Here is a 22350-nt window from a genome sequence, read left to right as displayed (position 1 = left end):
TTTTTTTGATTTTTTGGTGTTGCCTCTGATTTAAGGCGGGAAGCTCTGACAAGAAAAGTGAAAAAAATAAAAACACAAAAAATTAAAAATAAAAAATTTATGGCATAATAATCCATTTTTATTATTAATTTTAAACTACTCAGGATGACTTTTTGATTTACACAAATCAGAATTAATAGTCAACACTGTCGCCTCACCACAAGTCAGTTTCCCAACAACAACTTTCAGTGTTTGTAATCAACAACTTTTTCATTTTTTTTTATACCATAGCACATTCAATGGTGTAGAGATAATAATTCTAAATAAAAAAAACAATCTTTATTGATAGATAATCCGACCATTTCAGTCTGATCAGGTAAGTTTTTTACAAACAACTTCACTATATATTATTTATATTATTCTTTAGACTAATTTGATTTTGTTTAGTCAAAAACCTTTGACATAGTTTCTGTGTATACTGACATTCACGAGCGCTCTTAACACAAGCAATGGCCACAAGTCAAACGCTGGTGAATATAAAAACGGTTTCGTCGATGATGTATTCATTTATGATCTGTTGTAGGAATAATTGTAATCGACTGAAACAAGTAAATGAGTCTAAGGTTCGACAGTATCAGTAAACTGAATGTAAAGCGCGACGGTTTTACCATCAGGTCTAATTAGAGCGTTTATTAGACTAATTGTATTTATCGAATAGAGCAACTGAATATGGAAAGTAGGGTGCTTGATAGAGTTGTTGATTATCCCTGGCTCTGACCAACATGCCTAGAGGGTTGCATGGTGTAATTGGTTGTCAGCATGAAACGCCACCCACCACTCCTCTTGATGATAAGATCAACTATGCAATGCTTGGCTTGTGGCACCTAGAGTATCAATCAGCAACAATGTCCATGTGGACCCATCGGTGTAGTTGGGCGTATGGACAGCGTTCTGGAGTTGTTGTGCCAGAGAAGAGTGACAAAGATGCCAGCAACAACCTTAACAATGTTCTATCCAATCTTTGGAATGTTGGTAGGTCAATGCATTTCCACGTAGGTGCGGTAACAGCGAGACCCACATCGATCAGACTTGACGTAGTTGCAATAGAGCACCTCTTTTGTGCAAATAAGCGGCACTGAGTATAAATCTAGAAGAGCAAACATATGAATAAATAATAATAATAAAATAACCGGTACTTATATATCCTTTGATTTTTAAACTAAGAGAATTCTTTAATAGATAAATACATAATTTGTTGATTTGATTTAATATTTAATTATTTATATTAGTATTCTCAATGGCGAAACCAGTTTCAAAGTCACTATTGTCATTTGGTTGAAATGGGGATGCATTACCGAAAGAAATTTCTATTCTAGTATCTGGAGGTATATGGCGACTTTGTGAAGTTTTTTTTTTTATGATAAGACCTTAATTGATGACTAGGAGATAAATGAATAGATATGAAGTCGTGGGCTGTTAATTTAATGAATATAAGTATATGTACAGGAAATAATAATGCATTATTTGAATTAAAATAGAGATGCATTAAATACATTTAATAATGATATAATTAAATAATAAAAAATTTGAGAAATTACTTATTTTAAAGTTACTGCAAATCTAATGAATGAATAAAAAATATTATTTACTATTGAACACTATCGCATTTAAAAAATAATAGTTTATTGAATATAAAGTTATTCCTCTGTTACTACCATAGATGTATCAATTCCTGCTGCGATTAATATTGCGTTTCTCTTGGCCAATGATTTTACTAATTGCGGTATATTCGAATTGGTTTCACTGTTATGTCCGAGCTTTCCATTCTCTCCGCATCCCCAGGTATAGACTTGTCCTTCATCGGTCAAAACCATAGAGTGTGCGCCACCCGCTGACACCTGTGTCACTCTGATTCCATTCTCGTGGAAGAACGGTATCAACGTTGGAACGTAGCGATTGGTTGTGTTGTCACCCAGTCCAAGTCTACCTTCGGATCCCCAGCCACAAGAATAGACACGACCCGACTCTGCAAGGAACAGCGTATGAGTTGCACCACACGACAGTTGCTTAACTTTCTCGGGCATCGCTACTTTCGTTGGCTTGGTAACACGACCCAGTTTGTCATCGCCAACACCCAGCGTTCCAGTTTCATTGTTTCCCATGGCATAGACATTGCCACGTGCAGAAACCAAGAAACTACAATCGTATCCACAATAGACCTTGGCAACCTTGATCGACTCCATCTCTGGCACCAACGTCGGAATGTTGTACTCTGCATCGGGTGTCATTGAATTCTCCATACTATCAACATTTTCACCTGCCGATTCAACTCTCTTATACTCCACAATCCTTTGTCCTATTTGTCCTTCAACATTATATCCCCAACCAAAAGTGTGACCTGACTCTATAAACAAAAACAAAACAAAACAAAACAAAACAACCAATGTGTTAATAAACAATACAACTAAATATTAATCTTTAACTTTAAACAACATACTTGTTACAGCCATTGAATGATCGAATCCAGCACCAATCGATACAAGTTCTTGATTATTAAGTTTCTCGACAACCCGAGGTGTAGAAGATCCTCTCATTCCTTCTCCCAATCCCAATTGTCCAAAGTCATTCGAACCTACAGATAGTAATTTACCTTGTTCTTCAGATTTATTAAATGAATTGTTTAGTAATTTGCTTAAAGAGTAATTAATTAACAAACACTGTTTCAATTTACTTACTTGTTAATATTAGTGTAAATGATCTACCGAGATGTACTTGATCTATATCAATCATTTTAAACATGTCAGAGAGTGTTGGGAATTTGAATATCTGATTCTGAGGTAGACCCATCTGACCGGCAGAGTTTGTTCCCCACATAAACAATTGGTTGTCTTCCGTCAGGATACAACTGGTTTGCCAAGTGGATTGTGCAGATTTAATACGCAGACGATGTGGTAAATGTGTTACTTTCGTTGGTAATAACTTATCGTGATCAGTTGCCAATCCTAGCTTTGCATCGTTACACGAACCAAACATCCATAGTTGATGTCTTACACTATCATCATCATCATTCTGCTCAATGGAATTGCCTGAACTATAAAAACTACATCCTTTTCTTACAATATTATTGCTATTATTATTACCATTCAATAAATATGATCCTCTAACATTGTTGTTGTTGTTAAATACAACATTTCTATTTAAATTTCTACTACAACTACTACTGATCAGTCTAAACATTTTATATATGTTGATTGATTCATATCCATTCTGAAAAACGATCAAACAAAGTTTTAATATAAAAAAAACAAAAAAAAAAAATAAAACTTAAAACTTTTTTTTTTTTTTTTTTTTCATAAAGAACATTTATAAACAAGCTCTATTAATATATTACTCTTAATTGCTAATTTTAATCATAGAAGTGTTTTCATTTGTAATATGAATTGACTTGTAACCCAAGTTTAAAAATGAAAAATAAAATCAAGAAATAAAGCAAAAAATATCCTTGTGGAATATATATATTTTAAATATTAATAATATATATTAATTTATGATCACATCTAATTTCAGAAATTCGAAATGATTGCAATTAATCAAGTAGATGTCAAAGAAAAACAAAAAGGTATAAAAAATTTACAATACATTGAAACATAATTCAATAATACTTAGCTTTAACTGAAATTTCGAGTTAGGGAAGGAATATGTAAAATTTCCACGAATTTTAATCAAGATTGTTAACTTGACACGTGTCCTGAATAACAAAACATATTTATGTATTGAGAAATTAAGAAGCTTGTTAATTAATTAGTAATAATACTATTACTATATAATAATATAATTAACATTTAAGTTTAAATGTCAAAAAGAAATTCTGAAGAGTAAATAAAAAAAAAATGGTGGAATGCATAAGATAACAAAATACTAATAATAATTAATATTGAAAAATATAGTAATGATTGTGATGATAATAATAGACAGAACAAAAGAAATAAAAATCAAGGTTACTGTCGTTTAATACCTTGTTCAAGTGGAGAGTTGGATAGTACACGTGCGCTATCGATTGCCAATGGGATTGCAGAGTCGGTGGAGAAAAGAGATGACGAAACCATAATCTCACATTGGATTGACGGTTTGGTTGAGAATTACCCAGCGAATTTCATTCAACATGTATTGGGATTTCTTAGTTCCGAACAATGTAGATATGTCTACCGGTTGTGGAGTGACACAACGTATTATTCTCCGGTGACACCGACTATCTTTACGAGTGTGGTCTATAATACTATAGATGCACGGAAAGTGAAGAGTCAACAGCGTGCCGCCAGACTGTCGCCACTGGAAACCGACCAGTTGATACCGGTGTTTCTTGCGTCCACTGGCGATACCAACTCGCTGTTCCTCAAGAGAAAGTCGATTGACTATGAAGAAAGGAAGAACATCCTGCCAAACCTGAGGAGAATACACTATGAGTTGCCCGAAGTTGTTTCCAGTTTCGACCAATTCAAAGTTAATTTTCACGATTTCTTTGTAAAAGGTATGCTTAGGAATGTTACTTGGAAAGAAGAGGATTCGTCAGAGTCGTCAAACAGTGGATTTAAAGTTGTTGTTGTTGGTGGTTCTGTTATTGGAAGTTTGTTTACAAATAGATCAGCAAATTCGCGTCCACTCTATAGATTTGAGAGAAGAGCACAAAGCGATGTGGAACTCGACAAGTTTGCCTATAAACAATATATTGCAAGTGAAGAAGCGATACAATCACTTCCCTATGTCATTCGTCAAAAGATTCGCTCTTACCTAGAGGATATGGATGATACTTACAATCATTGGGCAGCCAATAAATACCGGTCAAAGGAATGGATAAACTCTGATATCGATTTGTTTTTGGTGTGTAAGGAAAGTGCTGAATCCATTGCAATGCTGCCTCAGAGAATCAAACGACTGGTCAAGGAGATTACCGATTGTATTCCGGTGGCATATCGTTTGATAAAGACCGATTTCTCAGTAACCATTCTTCCACTGTATCCTTATCGTCCTGTGCAGATTGTCACTTCACTACTCAGAGCGGTATCCGATCAAGCGTTGTTTTCCGACTTGGATTGCAATACCCTTGTTTACGATCCATCTGCAAACAATATCTATACCTCTATCAGAGGTTTGAAGTCGATTCAATACTCTGTTAACTATATAAGTCCAGAGTTTATCAAGAGAGCTAGAGTTAAGAAGTATGTGGAAAGAGGTTTCACTGCCGTTTGTTTTGAATCGTGTAAACATTATCCAAGGTGCGATGTCAAAGCGGTTGCCGATGCAAGAAATCAAAGACGATCAGAAGATTCAATGCGAACTTCTTCTGCCAGCGATGATTTATATGATTCGCTCGAGGGAAAACCATATGGACAAGAGATACAAGATATACAGCTGGTTGACGATATAATTGAAAGCAAAATGGATCTGTATAAACCCATTGACGGACTAGATGATTTAGTAAGCAAGCTATCAATGCCATCCACTTTTCAATGGAGATTCCAAGATAAAAAGTTAAAAAAGCGATGCTATCAGTGTGAGCAGGCGTTGGAAGATATTCCTCATCCTTTGTGTCAGGCATGCGAGTATACCAATCTAGCAAAGCTAAATCAATGGGATTCAATCAGTTATTTTGACGATGAAGATACTATTTATAAAGCTGGAAAATATGCAATTGTTACTGGTGCAAGAAACAAGATTGGCTTCCAAACTGCTTTGAGATTGTTGCGCTCTGGATACCATGTGTTGGTTACAACCCGATTCCCTCATACTGCCTATCAAAACTATATATCAGAGACCGACAATTGTAGATGGATTGGCCGTCTTCAAATCTATGGAATCGACTTTAGACACTTGCCATCGGTAAACAAGTTTATCCAGTACGTTTTGAAGAACATTCCGAGACTGCATATTTTAATCAACAATGCCGCACAGACAATCAGACGACCAAGAGCTTACTATCAAACTATTGTTGAGGAGGAAAGTAGATTGAAAAAAGAAGTTTATAAATATATTGTTGTCTCTTCAAAGGAGAATGTAAATCATCTGTCTTTGGTACCGGTAAACAACAGACTATTGGATAGTTCAGAGATGTCGCAAATCATTGTGCATAAAGACGATGAAGAACAAGAGAATCGTAAACTCTTCCCAGAGGATATGGTAGATGAACATGGTGACCAACTGGATATGCGATCGAAAACAACTTGGAACAACTCCATTGAAGAGATATCGATGGAGGAGATGTTGGAGGTTCAACTCATCAATGTTACCGTTCCTTTTATGCTGATGTCGCAATTGGCTCCACTCATGACAACGCCAACTGTCAGCGCCAAGAATACAGTGAAACAAATAGAAGATTGGTCATATATAATCAATGTTTCATCGCCAGAAGGTTCATTCCAGAAGGATTCATTCAATCTATCTTCTGGCTATCATGTGCACACCAACATGGCCAAAGCTTCATTGAATATGATGACACTCTCGACTTCGGAACAATACATCAAGAAGAGAATCTTTGTTTGTGCAGTGGATCCTGGATGGATCACCAAGATGACAACCAACGCCAAACCAAATGGCACAGAAGCACCGCTATCCGCACAAGATGGTGCAGCAAGAATACTCGACCCTATTTACTCACACATTAATAATCACCAAACCAAACACGGAATATTATATAAACATTTTCTACCAACTCAATGGTAATATTGTTTCTTAAATAAATAATGTTTTCTTTCTTTTTATTATATAATTCTCTAAATGGTAATTACTTCTTTAAAACCATCTCTGGTTGCACTCCATATCATGTAACCTCTTGAATTGATCAACATAAATTCAGGCATTCCAGGCATTGCAACTAAAAAGTTTAGACTGTTGGGTGGTTGTAGACGATTAAACCAATCGGCACAGTATGACTCTGTTGTATAGATGTAGGATATGGTACCATTGAAACTGTCGGCTCTAATATAATAAAAATAGGTCTGCCAGATTGCAGTATTGTAAAATCCTTGATAAGATGGTATTAAAATAGTATCTGGTTCGTCGATACTCAAATAAGTTATCTTTGTTTCAAGATTGGCAGCTCTTGTTACTTTAATGATTCCATTGGTGATCGATTTATATGGATTTCCAAAGACTTGTCCTTGTCTCACTGCATTTGGAGAGTTTGGAGGTGGTGGACTAAATACTGCAAAACCTGGGATTGTACCGTTATGAGACATGAATCCCCAATGAGAACTATCTCCGTCATGGGGAGTAACGAAGACATATCTTGAGAATGTGACATCAGCTCCATATACGCACCAAACACCTGCAAGTCCATATGAATAATATCCATTTGCACAAACATTACCATCAGCTTGAATTGTAAAAAAATATGGTCCATGTGTTATAGCGCTGTATATATTTATTTCAAACCATACTTTTTTCCAATAGTAAATGGATTATCTTGATAATAAAATAAATATTTTTATAAAAGAAATCAATATTAATAAAAATTGGTAAATAAAAAAATAGAGAGATACTGATAAGGTGATTAATTTGATACTTTACCAACCCATAATTGAGTTTCTGCCTTATCTGTAATCGTTAAATAATTATGTCCATTGGTAATGAATTGACCTGGGTGGAGAATGTTGTTTGTCTTTGATTGACTGTCCAAGAAACTTCCAGGAATCAATGAATAGAATCCAGCTCTGGTTGTACTAGTTCCAAATCTTCCCCAAATCATCTTTCCAAGTTGATTTTGAATGACAATACCCCAAGGTCTTCCATATGATCCTGCAGGTAGAAGGTTTAAATTGTAACCTCCTAGAAAATTTAATGATGTACAGAATTCTATTGAGTGCATAGAATCATAACTACAAAGATTTCCATCACCATCAAATGTACCATAACCACCAGTATCATTCTTGTAGTTTCCTGAAATGTCGGATGACCAAACAATCTGTCCTTTGGGATCATATAAAACAAACATTCCATCAAACTTTAGAACAAAACTATAATCGTTTACAGTCATTGTAAAACCAGCACTCATAATTGTACCAACTTTCAGGCTTGCTCCTGTTGTCAATGGAATTGAATTTGTATCTGTAACTGGTGGTAAATTGATACCTTTAAAATTTTGAAGAAAAAATAAATTAATTTGTTAAATTCTTTTTGAATTATTTGAAACTACTTTCTATTATTTGTTAACTTACTATTATAATTTGTATATAATTGATTCATTCCATATGAATTGGTTGAAGGTTTTAATGCTGCACAATTGGCTAGCCCAAGTGAAACACCATCAGAGAGTGATGACATACACTGTTGTGGTTGTAAAAAACTATTTGAAATGTGGAATAAATCTGTGTTGTTAGGGAACTTGATTATCTCCCATTCGAAAACAGGTGCTACTGTGCAACCTTTGGCAATTGCAAGCGTCGATTGACCATCGATTGACAAGCATAGTCTTGATTGCGGATTGAACAATTGACCTTGAAATGTATATAGCCAATTTTGATAGAGATTCTCGGAGGAGCAAACCGCTAATTCTATCGGTTGACCTCTAACCGCTGGACTTTGTATACATCTACCGAGAGTTGTATCAAAGAATCGATAGAACTTTCCTGCTTCTGGTTGTTGTCCTCTAACTACTATTACTGATACTACAAATAAATAAATAGAAATAAAAATAGGATTATAAATATTTTTCATTTTAAATAAATATATTATAATACAGTGATATAATATCTATATTAAAGATTTAAACAACTTTTGTTCAATAAAAAAATGTGATCATTTAGTTATAGGCTCATCATTTCCAAACGAAAACACCCACTAAACAAATCAAGGAAGTGTTGTTCCCTTTTTAAATAACGTTTTTTTTTTTTGATATCTTTGATTAAATCATAGCCTATCACCCATACAAAAGAAGATAAATGATCGAATAATTGAGTTTTTTTCGCTGCAAAAAAAATCACAAATCATTTTTCGCAAATTCTATTGGTTGACCTTTTCTGGGCAAACATCACTTAGCTTTGAAATGCCCACTCCCACACAAATTTCAAAAAAAAAGTGCTAGCAAATAGGTCAAGCATTCTTTAGGGTCTTTCAAACTAAAAACAAATCGCATAACTGGTGTCGATATAACACAACCCACCCCTCTTATTAATTTGATTTGGTCCTGCAAAGAAATGAGAGATCAACAATTTTTGAACACAAACTATTCATATTCATTAATGTATTTTTTTATAAAAATAAACAATAATAAAAGAAATGTTATATTCCTTTCACTCAATACCTTTCAATAAAAGAAGATATTATTTATATTTTGTAAAAAATTTTAAATTTCTAAAAATTAATTAATTTCGAAACAAAAATAAAGTTTTTACAGAATGATCGATTTTCTTAGCCCTATTCCCTCACTCATCAACAATCCCCAAGCAAGGAATATTATAAAATATCCATTGGCACAAAAATTCCCATCAACTTGAATTGTAAGATAATATGGCCCATGTGTTCTATCGCTGTATATATTTATTTCATATATCTATATTAAAGATTTAAAAACTAATTAATGTGCAGGAGAAACAAAACAGTGACCATTTATGTTATAGGCTCATATTTCCAAACGAAAACACCCACTAAACAAATCAAGGAAGTGTTGTTCCCTTTTTAAATCACCTTTTTTTTTTTGATATCTTTGATTAAATCAGAGCCTATCACCCATACAAAAGAAGATAAATGATCGAATAATTGAGTTTTTTTCGCTGCAAAAAAAATCACAAAATAATAAACATCATTTTTCGCAAATTCTATTGGTTGACCTTTTCTGGGCAAACATCACTTGGTTTTGAAATGCCCACTCCCACACAAATTTCAATTAAAAAAAGTGCTAACAAATAGGTCAAGCATTCTTTTAGAGTCTTTCAAACTAAAAAAAAAATCGCATAACTGGTGTGGTATAACACAACCCACCCCTCTTATTAATTTGATTTGGTCCTGCAAAGAAATGAGAGATCAACAATTTTTGACACAAACTATTCATATTCATTAATGTATTTTTTTTATAAAAATAAACAATAATAAAAGAAATGTCCTATTCCTTTCACCTCAACACCTTTCAATAAAAGAAAATTGTATTTTGTAAGAAATTTTAAATTTCTAAAAATTAATTAATTTCGAAACAAAAATAAAGTTTTTACAGAATAATCGATTTTTCTCAACCCTATTCCTTTAGGTTACAGCCTGTTTAAAACCATCTCTGGTTGCACTCCACACCATGTAACCTCTTGAGTTGACCAACATAAATTCGGGCATTCCTGGTACTGCCATTAAAAAGTTTGGATTGTTAGGTTGTCGGTTACGATTGATCCAATTGCTCCAAAAGGACTCTTTGTATAGGTGTAAGTAGTGGTACCACTGAAACTATCGGCTCTAAGACTATAAAAGTAGGTCTGCCAAACTGCAGTATTGTAAAATCCTTGATAGGATGGTATTAAAATAGTATCTGGTTCGTCGATACCCAAATAAGTTATATTTGTTTCAAGATTGGCAGCTCTTGTCACTTTAATGATTCCATTGGTGATCGATTTATATGGATCTCCAAAGACTTGTCCTTGTCTCACTGCATTTGGAGAGTTTGGAGGTGGTGGACTAAATACTGCAAAACCTGGGATGTTTGTACCTTTATGAGACATGAATCCCCAATGGGAACTATCTCCATCGTTGGGAGGAACGTACAGATACCTTGAGAATGGGATTACATTATCATATGCACACCAAGTACTTGGTGTAGTTTAACTATCATCGCTTTTTTTTTCACACATTATTATTAATACTTTAAATTTTAAAAATAGAGGTTTGTTGTGGAATTTTTGATAAATCGAATGAAGATATTATAATAAATTAAGCAATATGATTTGGTTTTTATTTATATACTATACAATTGATTTTTTATTTTATATTATATTGTCTCTATCTATTAATATATTTATACAAGACTACGCTAACTTGTACCAGAAACATTGCAAAGAAGAGACGATGGCAATAAGTGTGAAACAAACGAAAAAAAACTCTGCATACCACCCCATGAGTTTTTTTCCTTTCCGGCAATGAGCTCTTTGTTCTTCTCGAGTTGAGCTGTCAATTGCTTTTCGAGGTACTTGTTGGCTTGTTTCTCTTCGTTGTACATCTTTTGCATTCTTTGTAATTCGTTATCTTTGTTCTTGTAGAGATTCGAGAGTGCAGTGGTTGTTTCGTCGATAAGATTCTGAGCACTCTCTTTGTGTGCCTCCAACTCGGTCATTTGAAGACGAATGAGGTCTGATTTCTTCATTCTCTTGATGCTTCCGACATTTGGATTGGATTGGAAGTTGGGTGAAAGTGTTGGTAGTTCCAAGGTGTTGATGGCTGGTGGATTGTTATTGACATTATTATTGTTATTGTTGGAAGTGCCTGTTGAGCTTGGTGAAGATGTAGCTACATATGCAACTGGACTGTGTGAGGATGAGTTGAGATTGGCTCTATCGGTAATGGCAGGACTACTCTGTCTAACGTATCCGGGTGAAGTAAGGATGGTTCTTGGTGAACCGCTTGGTGGTGTTTGAATGAATGGTGAACTTAGACGCAATGGAGTTTGTACAGATTGATTTGGTGTTGGAATGGCAATGGGTGAAGGTGGTTCTACAATTGGTGTTGGTTTCTCACTGTTTGGTGTCGAATTGGAAGTTGTTTGTGATGTTGGAGTGGCAGTTGATGGTGTGGAAGTTGATGGTGATGTTACTGTTACCGTTGTTGCTGCTGTTGTTGTTACATTTACAGATGATTGCATTGGTGTATTACTTAAAGATGAAGTACTTGTGTTAGCGGCGATATTTGAGTTGGATAGACTTGGTGTAATTGTTGGTGTTGGTGCTGTTGTTGTTGTTGTTTGTTCGTTAATGACATCGGCGATTGGTTCTGGCTCTGGTTGGAATGAACTCAATGAGAGTTCTTCACCAAACGACTGTACTTGTAGTTTCAATTGGTCCAACTCTGAGAATGATTGATCTTGCTTTAACAATTCAAACTCCTTTTGAAGTGAATCTGCTTGAAGACTTGCACGCAAACTCTCTACTGAAATATTGTGACTTTGATGAGACTCTAGTGTTGGTGAAGATATTCTATTGACTGGTGCATCGAAAAAGTCTGATTTCTGTTTGGTCAAAGCTGGCTTACCCTTCTCCCTATTAGTAATCTTCAATGTCTTTGACTTGTTAAACTTGGAGCCACTACTACTATCAGTTTTTGTATCTTTTTCTTTCTCCGGTTCATTTACAAACGATACCATCTAATATTTTTTGTATTGTTATTTATCAAAAGTATTAATATTATTATTAGATTACTAGTGTTTTATATATTCCAACATACCATCGATAGTTTTGAATTAATATTTTGTTGGGTTTTAATTTGATGATTCAATTTCTTGATTTCCAAATCCTTGAGAATCATTTGTTCCTCCATGTTTCTGACTCTTTCTTTTTCATTTTCAATGTTGTCTCTGAGTGCTGCGTCGTTGGAGTTCATCTTTGTTATCTGTGTCTTGAGAGTGGTGTTTTGAACGACGAGCTCTTTGTTGGTGTCTCTCATGCCATCGATAAACTTGGTTTCCTTTTTCAACTTTTCAATCTCTTGTTCGCGCTTCCTTAGCTGTGCTTCCATTTGCGACTTTGATTTCTCGAGGAAGAGAATCTCCGATTGGAAAGTCTCGCATTCCTTCTCCAACACCTTGTAGCTCTCACTGAGTTGCTGAACGATATCGTTGTTCTTGTTCCACTCGAGCGCCGACTTTTGAACTTGTTCGACGCGCTCAACAACGTCGGATTCCTCGTAGATGAGCTTTGGACTCATCGGATGGTTCAGTCCACCGTAGGCAGTCAAGAAGGTGTTCATGTCGACACAGCCATCGGCATCGGTTGGCAAATCGTTGATAAACATCAGCAGCTTGTTCTTTGGTATCTCTTTGCCGTAGTTCAACTTGGTGAACAGCGTTTGGAATTGGTCGAACGGAATCACCGGCTTCTGAGCACTGAACATCTTGTTGAACTTGTTGCCCTTGGCCGGACTGAATCCGGCGGTGTGGCTATATTGTCCGCCGGCTTGTCCACCGGAGCCGCCACCCGCCATCAAGATAGGCGATCCCTTTGGGGTGATACTATATTTCTTGAGCAACTCAACCGGCACTTTGAAGCGTGGCAGTTTCAAGCGTTCCTCGCGCAGACGTCTCGATTCCTTCGGGTCTACACCTTCGACAAAGTGAGTCATCGAGCTGACAAACGATTCGAAATCAATGAGAATGTCCTCTTCGTTGGTGGACGACGACAACTCATTGCCATCGTCGGCATCTGTAGCAGCGGCAGCGTGTACATGTCTGAGATATTGGATGAGTTGTCCAATTAGAGGATTGTCATCGATATCGGCACCGAGCTCCTCGATCTCTGAGCGCAACTGACTGAGCGAGATGACACCTGTCGATCCTTTATCGATGGCTTTGAACACCTGTTCCATCTGACCAATGAATTGCTCGTTGACATTACTGCTACTCAAAACCGGAGTGGTATTCATTGACGTATTTATATTTCCACTGTTTCCACCGCCGCTGTTATTATTATTATTGTTGTTGTTGTTGTTGTTGCTTCCATCGAGTTGTACTTCTTCCATATCCATTGTTTTTTAAAAACTTAACTTTTCTTGTACTAACTAAATAAAAAAAACTAACTAAAGCTAAACTAAACTATATAATACTTTAAAAAGATCTATCAACAATTTAATATATTAATAAAATGTAATGTATGGCTAATTGTTTGATTGATTGATTAAGAATATCAAAATATATATATGTAAAATATAAAAATAAGATATACAAAATATTAAATAAATTAAACAATAACCACAATATTATTATTAATCACAAGATTATACAATAAAGTTTATCAAATTAGTCAAAAATTGTCAACCGAAAATGATGGTTTCATCTGCAAAAAAAAATAAAAAATAAAAAATACTAAACTTTTTTAAAAAAAATAAAACACTGGTGAGGTGGTCAACAAAATTGTTTAAAACAGTGTGTGTGGTTTGTTTTAAGTACTTAATAAAATACCAATCCTACCTTATCTATACTATGAAACTACTGAAATAGTTATTGTTGTTATTGTTATAGTTGTTATAAATTTTATAAACTCTCCTAAAAGGTGTTATATTAATGTGAGTTTTGAAATGAAATTCAAACGTTCTTTAAGAGAGTTAGCTGATGATTAATATTACAACAATAACATCAAATGAGGAAATCATATATAAATAAAAATAAATCAATAAACAACCAACTACACTCTACAATGACAACAACACAAAAAACAATATATAACAACACACTTTCTATAGTAACATGTCCTTGTTACTTTTGCTGTTTTGTGTGTTGTTGATTTTGCAACAGTTTGTGTGTTTTATTTTAAAATTTAGTTTTCTTTTCTTTTCTATTCTATTCTATTTAAAATCGTATGATAGTTATTGTTTTTGCTATTAATAGTTTGTTTTTGTCGAAATTATAATTATAAAAAGAAAGTAACAATTTAAATCGATTAAATTTAATAAAATAATATATATATATAGTTGACACTTCAACTAGTTGGTAAACCAATTCAGATTAAATTTGAGTTGGATGTGGTTATTTGAATTAAGTAAATGTTGTTTTTGGTGTATGCTTTCGTGAATCTCAAATTTTATTATAAATAAAATAAATAGATGTATCTAGTTGTAAATAAAGTGAGATGATCTTACATATGTACTATTGTTATTATTTAATCTTAATGTTGATAAAATGAATGAGTATAATGAGTAATAATATTAAAGTTTGTAGTAATATAAAAAATATATATATATATGAGGTGTGGTGTTAAAATTGTTATTTTATTATTTTTATTTTTTGTTGTTTTCTTGTAGTGTTGTGTGATTGTTGTTGTTATACTATAACAACACAAAGTTGCAAATATATGTTTGTTGGATGTTTCAAATGATATGATTACTTTGTTAAAAAAAATGAAATTTTATAAATTAATTTTTAATGTGTTTGTTTGTTGTGGTGGGGGAAAACTTGTGGTTACAATGTTTTTTAAAATGAGAACTCCCAGAATTGTGTGAACTTTGATATCGATGGTGCACTTAAAGTGATCTTAGGGGGAAGGTGATTATTCTTCTTTTTTTTTTATTTTAAAACTAAACTACTTCCAGAAAAGAAAAAAAAAAAAAAAAAAGATTTTTTTTTTTAATTGGCCAAAGATCCTAAACCATTCCCATACACTTACAATTGTTTGAAAAAAAAAAAAATTATCTGTTTACCAAATTAGATTGTTTGAGAAATCGGAATATACATAAAATAAACTGAAATGAACTCAATGTTTGTCATTAAATTAATTAACTTTGACCAACCAAAAAACAGCAAATGTTTAAACTAACGGTTTTTTTATAAAAACTTTAAATTTAAAAATAAATTAATTTGCATTTAATGAACCTTAAGTATTTATATTGATTTAAATATAATAAGATTTGGATTTTAAAATAATAATAATTATTTTACATTCATTTTTATGATTACAATTTTTGTTTATAATATCGCTTAGACTATTTATTCATAGCATCTGTTATAAAAGATCACAATTAGTTTTAAAACTTTCAATAATATGAGATACATTCTATAATTGATAAATTTAATTAATCTTGATTCAACTGAACATACACTATTGATTCAACTAAACATACACTATTGATTCATTCGCTCATCTACCAAGTTATTAATGTTGCTTTCTTTCACCAAATTCAACACTTAACATGTTTCGGATGACCTTACACAGTGGTAAGAGTGCAACTATCAAAGACAAACTCTGCCATACCTACTAACAGCAGATTCAACTAAATGCTATTCGACAATACAATCGATCGATCTTAAAAATCAACAAACAACAACAAACAATTTACATGTTTTGTTTCAATAAAAATAAATGAATGACAAATTTATCATACTCAAAATTAACGGTTGTTTTTTTTTTTTAAAAAAATTCAAAAAAAAATTCAAAAAATTGAGTGCTACCTTTTTTTTTTTATTGTTTAAATTAAAGATAATATTTTTTATTTATTAGTTGTGTGGATCAGTTTTTTTGTAAAATTTTCAGAGTAGACTAATCGAACCTCCAATTTTAGAATAATTAAATAGATTAAAAATAGATTAGTTCGATAAAAGTAGTAAATAAAAACAAACAACAATAACAATGTCAAAGAAACATAATGGTGATAAAAAAGATAAGAAGAAACAAAAGACAAGTTCATCGTCTTCTTCATCGTCGTCTTCTCTGAGCGCACAACAACAGCAACAGCAACAACAACAGCAGAAAGGTGGTGGTAGCGGTGGATCGATTATCAATCCCAATGGATGTCAACAACTACCGACTTCACAGACGCTGCCCGTCGAACAACTGGTTCGTTACGCACCAGAGTGTCTGCTATTCACACAGCTCCTCGAGTTTGAGAAGAAGATCGATAGCGCCATCACAAAGCGACTGGTCGACATGCAAGAAGCACAGAAATCGAGATCGAGCAAACAGTTTCGTACATTGCGTCTCTCGATCTACAATACCTATGCTTGTCAATCGGCATACTATCATCTCGATAACAAGGCAATGATGTCGGTCACCGAGAAGCCGTCGTGGACACTCAGAATCGAAGGTCGTCTACTAGACGATCCTTTTTCGCTTGGTGGCGGTAGTGGCGGTGGAAGTGGAATCGGTGGAGTCGGTGGTATCGGTGGAGTCAGTAGTGTCGTTGCAGGAAGTTCAGGTAGTAGCAGTGTTTCCAAACAGTCTGGATCATCTACAAAACAACAGAAACGTAAATTTAGCTCATTCTTTAAAAAGATATTCGTACAGATTGGACATCGCGATAGTTGCGAATGGGACAAGTCGCAATCGTTCGCAGAGACCGACGGATTTGAAATCAAGAGAAACGGCAATCAGGAGCTGGACATTAAGATTCTTATGCACCTGGATCATACACCACAGAAGAGCAAAGTACTCGGTCCACTCTCACAACTCCTAAACATACACACAGACACCAAGCCAAAGATTATAGCATCGCTCTGGCACTACATAAAGATCAACAAACTCCTAGACATCGAGAGTAAAAAGATTATTTGTGATGAAGCATTAAAGAATGTAAGTAAAATATTGTATTATATTGCTGCAGCTATTGAATATTGGTATTAATTAATGTTATGGAATGAATGAACAACAACAACAACTAGATTTTCAATCAAGACGTTTTACAATTCAGTCAGATTCCACAGTTGTTGAGAGAACACTTGGGACCGTCGGATCCATTGGAGTTTAACTATCAGTTGAGATTGTCTGGCGATCCCAGAGACTATGAGCAGGCGTTCGATATTCAGGTGGAGGTGGACGACCAGATCTACGCACAACAGACACCACTCCCGAGAAAGGAGATTCAGTCGCTCGACGAGGAGATCAATCAATCGATCATCAAGATTCACAATCACAAGCGTAAACATGGCTTCATGGAGAAACTCTCGGAGGATCCACTCGGATTCCTCAGTGAGCTCGTCCACCAACAGATCAAAGACTATCAGATTTCGAAATCGATGCCATCGACCGGATTCGAAGAGGAACGTCACTCGTCGTTCTACTACCAACCAATGATGGAAGACACCGTACAACGATTCCTATCGAAACAAGCAACACCCACACCAACACCACAAACAGTGGTTCCATCAACACCACAAACAGATTCCAGTAGTTAATTAAAATTAGCAATATCAAAAAAAAAACAAATCCATCACTCACCAAACAAAACAAAACAAAACCATGTTAAACTAAACTAAACTAAATAAACTAAACTTAAAACTTCTTAAACAAACAAAAAACATTATTACTTTTTTAATTTATCTATGTGATCAATCAAACAGAAATTCCATTCAGATAAAAATATCTGGTTGTTATTTTTAAATAATGGGGTATTTTATAAATCAAACCAAATTATTAAAATGGTGGTAAGAAGAACTGTTAATCACTAATATTTATTTTAGTATGTTTTGTTTTACAATTATCACAATTATCATAGAATGATTAAGTCTATTTTATTTATTGTTATTTTATTTATATCTTTGGCATATAGTCAATATCAACCGAATTGGCCTAGTATAAACTCTAGACCTTTACCTAAATGGGTATGATATTTAGATGATAAGAGTTTAATAAATTTTTACTTTAATTATTAATAATCAATTTTTTTATTTGTTTGTAGTATGATCAATCTAAATTTGGTATTTTTATTCATTGGGGTGTTTATTCTGTACCTGCTTTTGCTGTACCTGTAAGTTAAAAATATAGTATTTGTAATATTAGGCTGGTTGTAATGAATTTAATAATAATTAATTTAAATCATTAGCAATGGCCATCTGCAGAATGGTATTGGTGGACTTTATATAATGGTGATAAAACAGATGGTGGTGCTACCTCTGAATATCATAATAAGACATTTGGAGCGTCGTTTACATATCAAGAGTTTGCACCTATGTTTAAGGCAGCGCTTTTCGATCCAGATGAATGGGCCGATCTTTTCGTAAAGTCTGGTGCAAAATATGTTGTTTTCACCAGTAAACATCATGAAGGATTCACTATGTGGCCATCTCCTCAATCGTGGGGTTGGAACTCTGTCAACATTGGGCCAGGTTTAGATATCGTTGGAGCGCTTAGTAAATCGGTAAAGAATGCTGGACTACACATGGGACTGTATCACTCTCTTTTCGAATGGTACAATCCTCTGTATATTGCCGATGTTAATTCCGGTAGTCCACCAACAACCAATAACTATGTGACACAGGTACTGATGCCACAACTCTATGATATTGTCAATAGCTACGAACCATCGATTGTCTGGGCGGATGGCGACGAAGGTGAGAATAGTACCTATTGGCAATCGGCAGAGTTTCTGGCTTGGCTCTACAATAACTCCACTGTGAAAGATTCAGTCGTTGTAAATGACCGTTGGGGATTGGATTGTGACGGTAAGAATGGTGGATTCATTACACCGAGTGATAGATTCAACCCTGGATATCTCATCAAGAGGAAATGGGAGAACTGCTATACCATTGGAACTAGTTGGGGATACAATCAGAATGAGCCACTCTCTGAATATCAGAATATCTCAACACTTCTTCAAACACTAGTTTCCACAGTAAGTTGTGGTGGAAATCTATTGTTAGATGTTGGACCAGTAAGTAATAATAATTGAATATTTGGACATACAGTATGTATCTTGTTTATGCTAACTTTTCGCTTTCTATCTCTAGACAAGTGATGGTGTTATACCAATGATTATGCAAGAAAGATTAATAGAGATAGGTGAATGGTTGGAAGTAAATGGTGAAGCCATTTATAATACTACTTTTTGGAGAGTACAGAATGATACTATTGCCGAAGACATTTGGTATACTACAAATTTAGAAACTGGAGCAGTTTATGCCTTCTCTTACAATTGGGACACTGACAGTACTCTCTATTTGAATGCACCGATCACATCAAAGAATACTATTGTCACATTGTTGGGATATGGACATCCAATCCAATTCTCTGCCTCTTCCGGACATGGATTAACCATTAAACTTCCATCATTGACACCTACTGAATACCCTCCACATGGAGTCTATACTTTCAAACTTGAAAATGTTAAATAAATAAATAAATACTAAATATAGATGAATGAACGGTTGTCACCAGTAGTATCAATCATCATATCTATTCAATTCTTATTAGATACTTAAACCTTTACGAGAATAGTAATGGTAAATTAGCAATCTTGTCTATATTTAGTATTTATTTATTTATCTTTATATTTTTTAATGTATAGTGGAGATGCGACATGCGCATACACCACCACTACCAGAAATTTGATAACCGACTAGCCTTACGGACAGTCGCCTAAACTCTTTCCAGTGGTGCAAGAGGAAAGTTGAAGAGAGATGATTTGACCTGTTTTGATCATCAAATCATCGTCATCAGGTAAGTATGAATTTTAATCATCTAAATCGTGTTTATTTTATGTCTTTTAACAAAGTATCTTTGTTATGGTTATTTTTAAATCTTATCACATGTGTATTCCTATTATATTATTTCCGACTGTTGACTCTGTTTTAAATGAAATTTCATCAAACAAATATACTTGAATATTCGCAAAAAAAAAAAAAAAATTTAGTTTTATTGCAATTGAATATGATGACTCTCTCGACATCGGAGCAATACATCGGAAAGAGAATATTAATTTTTTTTCACTAGATCCTGGTCACCAAGATGACAACAATAGGTAATATCAAAAATAGAGTTAGATAATGATTTAAAGAATTGATACATAACGGGATGAAGCTTAACAAAAATACAAAATCAATAAAAATTAATTTGATAGTCAGCATATGATTATCAAATAATAATTAAAGTATTAATGGTTTTTATCTTTTTTTTTAATTGTGTACAGTGGAGATGCGACGAGCGCAAACTCCACCACTACCAGAAATTAGATAACCGACTAGCCTTACGGATAGTCGCCTTAACACCTCCCAGGTGTGCAAGAGGAAGGACGAAAAGAGACGATTTGGCCTGAGGTGATCACCAAATCATCGTCATCAGGTAAGTATGAATTGTATGTTCTATCAATGTCTTTAAAAATTAACTTGATTGTCAGCATTTGATTATGGGTGCAAAAATATAAATCGTGCAGTTGAAAATACCAATATTGAATAATGACTTTTTTTTGTTTTTTTTTTTTTTTGTTTTTATTAAGTTCATTAAATTTTTTCAATAGTTATTTTCTTTTTAGAACTAACTATATCAAATAATATCTTTCTTTAAATAATTGTAAATTTCACAATGATTAATTAAAGTACAAAAAATTTTAATCTTAAAAATTTTGTTGTTCAATCCAAGACAATTTTTTAAAAGCAACAAACCGTGTGTTGTCAAATTTTTCTTTTTTTTTTTTGTTTTTTCTTTAATTAATTTAACGACTAGTAGGTTGTATTCAACAACATACATCATATATCACAATTTCCATATTTGGGGTCCTTTAAAACAAAATTCACGACAACATTTAAATTAATGATGATCAGTTTTTAAAACAAAATTTATTTAATTTATGATGAATAATTTTTTTCGAATTGGAACGACAAACATCTTAATAATTAATTTAAGTATTTCAATTTATTTTTTAATTTTTGTAATAAATATTAATATTTATTTATTATTATTATTTAGAAATATATATCAAATAAAATATTTATTTATTTAGGTGTAGAAAAATATTTGTCCAATTTGTAAACATTAATAAAGTAATATAATTATTTTTTTTGAAGATCTAGAATGTTTTGCAGTTTTTTTTTTAGGTTTTTTTGGCAACCATTCACCCAAAATAGTAGGGTTATATTTTTAATTTAATTAAAATTTGATTTTTTACAATTTTTTTTCTAAACTAAAAAGGTTTCTTTTTAAATCTGTTTGTAACTTTTGAATAGAAACTTAAAAAGAAGAAGGTCGTCTTGACTAAATCGATTAAAGTCCAATTTTGACAAACATTCAACATATTTTGTATAATAATAATAATAAATAATAGATTTTGCCAAGTCAGTCAAAAGTTCTTTTATACTTATTTACACACACTACTCATACATCTTTACACTTCACACACTGTTTGCTCTACACTACTTTTTCAATCTTTTGTAAATTTTAAAAAAACAACAATAATAATAAAACAAAAACATCCTTAATCTAAAACACTACACTTTATACCTATAAGTACTAGTCTATCACCCACCACTTCACACACACACACACTAATTAGTCTATTGTTATATTGGTACCTTATAATTTATCAGATTCTCTTCAAAGTTTCAATGCTCAAACACACTCAATAGCATCTATTAATTAAATAAAAACAATAGAGCTCTATCTTCTTTCTACGCTTTCAATTGTTACTTCACAACGCGCGTTATACTGAGAACAATTGAGTGAAACAAACAACTACCCAAAACTGTTTGCTCACCAATCTATTCAGCTTTAGGTTACATAGTTTTCTCAATATTCAACACTCATACAATACAACATAGCCACACCTTAACTCATTCCAAAACACAATTTATTACATACTTATATCAATATATATTTATTTTATTTATTTATTTATTTATTTTATTTATTAAACAGTACAGAAAGTCAATCTCTCTCTCTAAGAAAGTAAATTATAATTATAATTAAATAAAATAAGTAGGAGCTACTTTAGTATAAATTC

At 33.3% G+C, this 22350-nt stretch overlaps 8 protein-coding genes across 8 annotated transcripts; 4 read left to right on the top strand and 4 right to left on the bottom strand.

Annotated features, from left to right (window-relative positions):
- Window positions 1-871: 871 nt before the first annotated feature.
- PPL_00717 (RCC1 domain-containing protein) lies at window positions 872-3216 on the bottom strand (the record flags this gene model as incomplete). Its single annotated transcript, XM_020571737.1, has 4 exons — window positions 872-1093; window positions 1692-2383; window positions 2477-2670; window positions 2711-3216. 4 exons carry the CDS (start codon window positions 3214-3216, stop codon window positions 872-874), a joined length of 1614 nt encoding a protein of 537 aa, XP_020438260.1.
- A 615-nt stretch (window positions 3217-3831) lies between these two features.
- PPL_00716 (uncharacterized protein) lies at window positions 3832-4391 on the top strand (the record flags this gene model as incomplete). The annotated part of the gene is made up of 3 exons (XM_020571736.1): window positions 3832-3854; window positions 3927-4205; window positions 4262-4391. The coding sequence occupies 3 exons, from the start codon at window positions 3832-3834 to the stop codon at window positions 4389-4391; spliced, it is 432 nt and encodes a 143-aa protein (XP_020438259.1).
- A 118-nt stretch (window positions 4392-4509) lies between these two features.
- On the top strand, window positions 4510-6696 carry PPL_00715 (SDR family oxidoreductase; the record flags this gene model as incomplete). The annotated part of the gene is made up of 1 exon (XM_020571735.1): window positions 4510-6696. One exon carries the CDS (start codon window positions 4510-4512, stop codon window positions 6694-6696), a length of 2187 nt encoding a protein of 728 aa, XP_020438258.1.
- A 50-nt stretch (window positions 6697-6746) lies between these two features.
- Window positions 6747-10021, bottom strand: PPL_00714 (uncharacterized protein; the record flags this gene model as incomplete). The annotated part of the gene is made up of 5 exons (XM_020571734.1): window positions 6747-7386; window positions 7413-7437; window positions 7543-8103; window positions 8190-8639; window positions 10015-10021. The coding sequence occupies 5 exons, from the start codon at window positions 10019-10021 to the stop codon at window positions 6747-6749; spliced, it is 1683 nt and encodes a 560-aa protein (XP_020438257.1).
- Window positions 10022-10307: 286 nt separating this feature from the next.
- Window positions 10308-10673, bottom strand: PPL_00713 (uncharacterized protein; the record flags this gene model as incomplete). The annotated part of the gene is made up of 1 exon (XM_020571733.1): window positions 10308-10673. The coding sequence occupies one exon, from the start codon at window positions 10671-10673 to the stop codon at window positions 10308-10310; it is 366 nt and encodes a 121-aa protein (XP_020438256.1).
- Window positions 10674-10934: 261 nt separating this feature from the next.
- PPL_00712 (uncharacterized protein) lies at window positions 10935-13680 on the bottom strand (the record flags this gene model as incomplete). The annotated part of the gene is made up of 5 exons (XM_020571732.1): window positions 10935-10954; window positions 11059-12304; window positions 12385-12624; window positions 12950-13050; window positions 13170-13680. The coding sequence occupies 5 exons, from the start codon at window positions 13678-13680 to the stop codon at window positions 10935-10937; spliced, it is 2118 nt and encodes a 705-aa protein (XP_020438255.1).
- A 2594-nt stretch (window positions 13681-16274) lies between these two features.
- On the top strand, window positions 16275-17815 carry snf12-2 (CHC group protein; the record flags this gene model as incomplete). The annotated part of the gene is made up of 2 exons (XM_020571731.1): window positions 16275-17213; window positions 17558-17815. The coding sequence occupies 2 exons, from the start codon at window positions 16275-16277 to the stop codon at window positions 17813-17815; spliced, it is 1197 nt and encodes a 398-aa protein (XP_020438254.1).
- Window positions 17816-18058: 243 nt separating this feature from the next.
- On the top strand, window positions 18059-19750 carry PPL_00710 (alpha-L-fucosidase; the record flags this gene model as incomplete). Its single annotated transcript, XM_020571730.1, has 4 exons — window positions 18059-18064; window positions 18319-18387; window positions 18463-19290; window positions 19367-19750. The coding sequence occupies 4 exons, from the start codon at window positions 18059-18061 to the stop codon at window positions 19748-19750; spliced, it is 1287 nt and encodes a 428-aa protein (XP_020438253.1).
- Window positions 19751-22350: the final 2600 nt, after the last annotated feature.

The sequence above is a fragment of the Heterostelium album genome (assembly GCF_000004825.1).
Source record: "Heterostelium album PN500 unplaced genomic scaffold PPL_scaffold1, whole genome shotgun sequence".
In the NCBI taxonomy this organism is placed as follows: Eukaryota; Evosea; class Eumycetozoa; order Acytosteliales; family Acytosteliaceae; genus Heterostelium; species Heterostelium album.
This window is presented reverse-complemented; position numbering and strand designations above follow the sequence as displayed.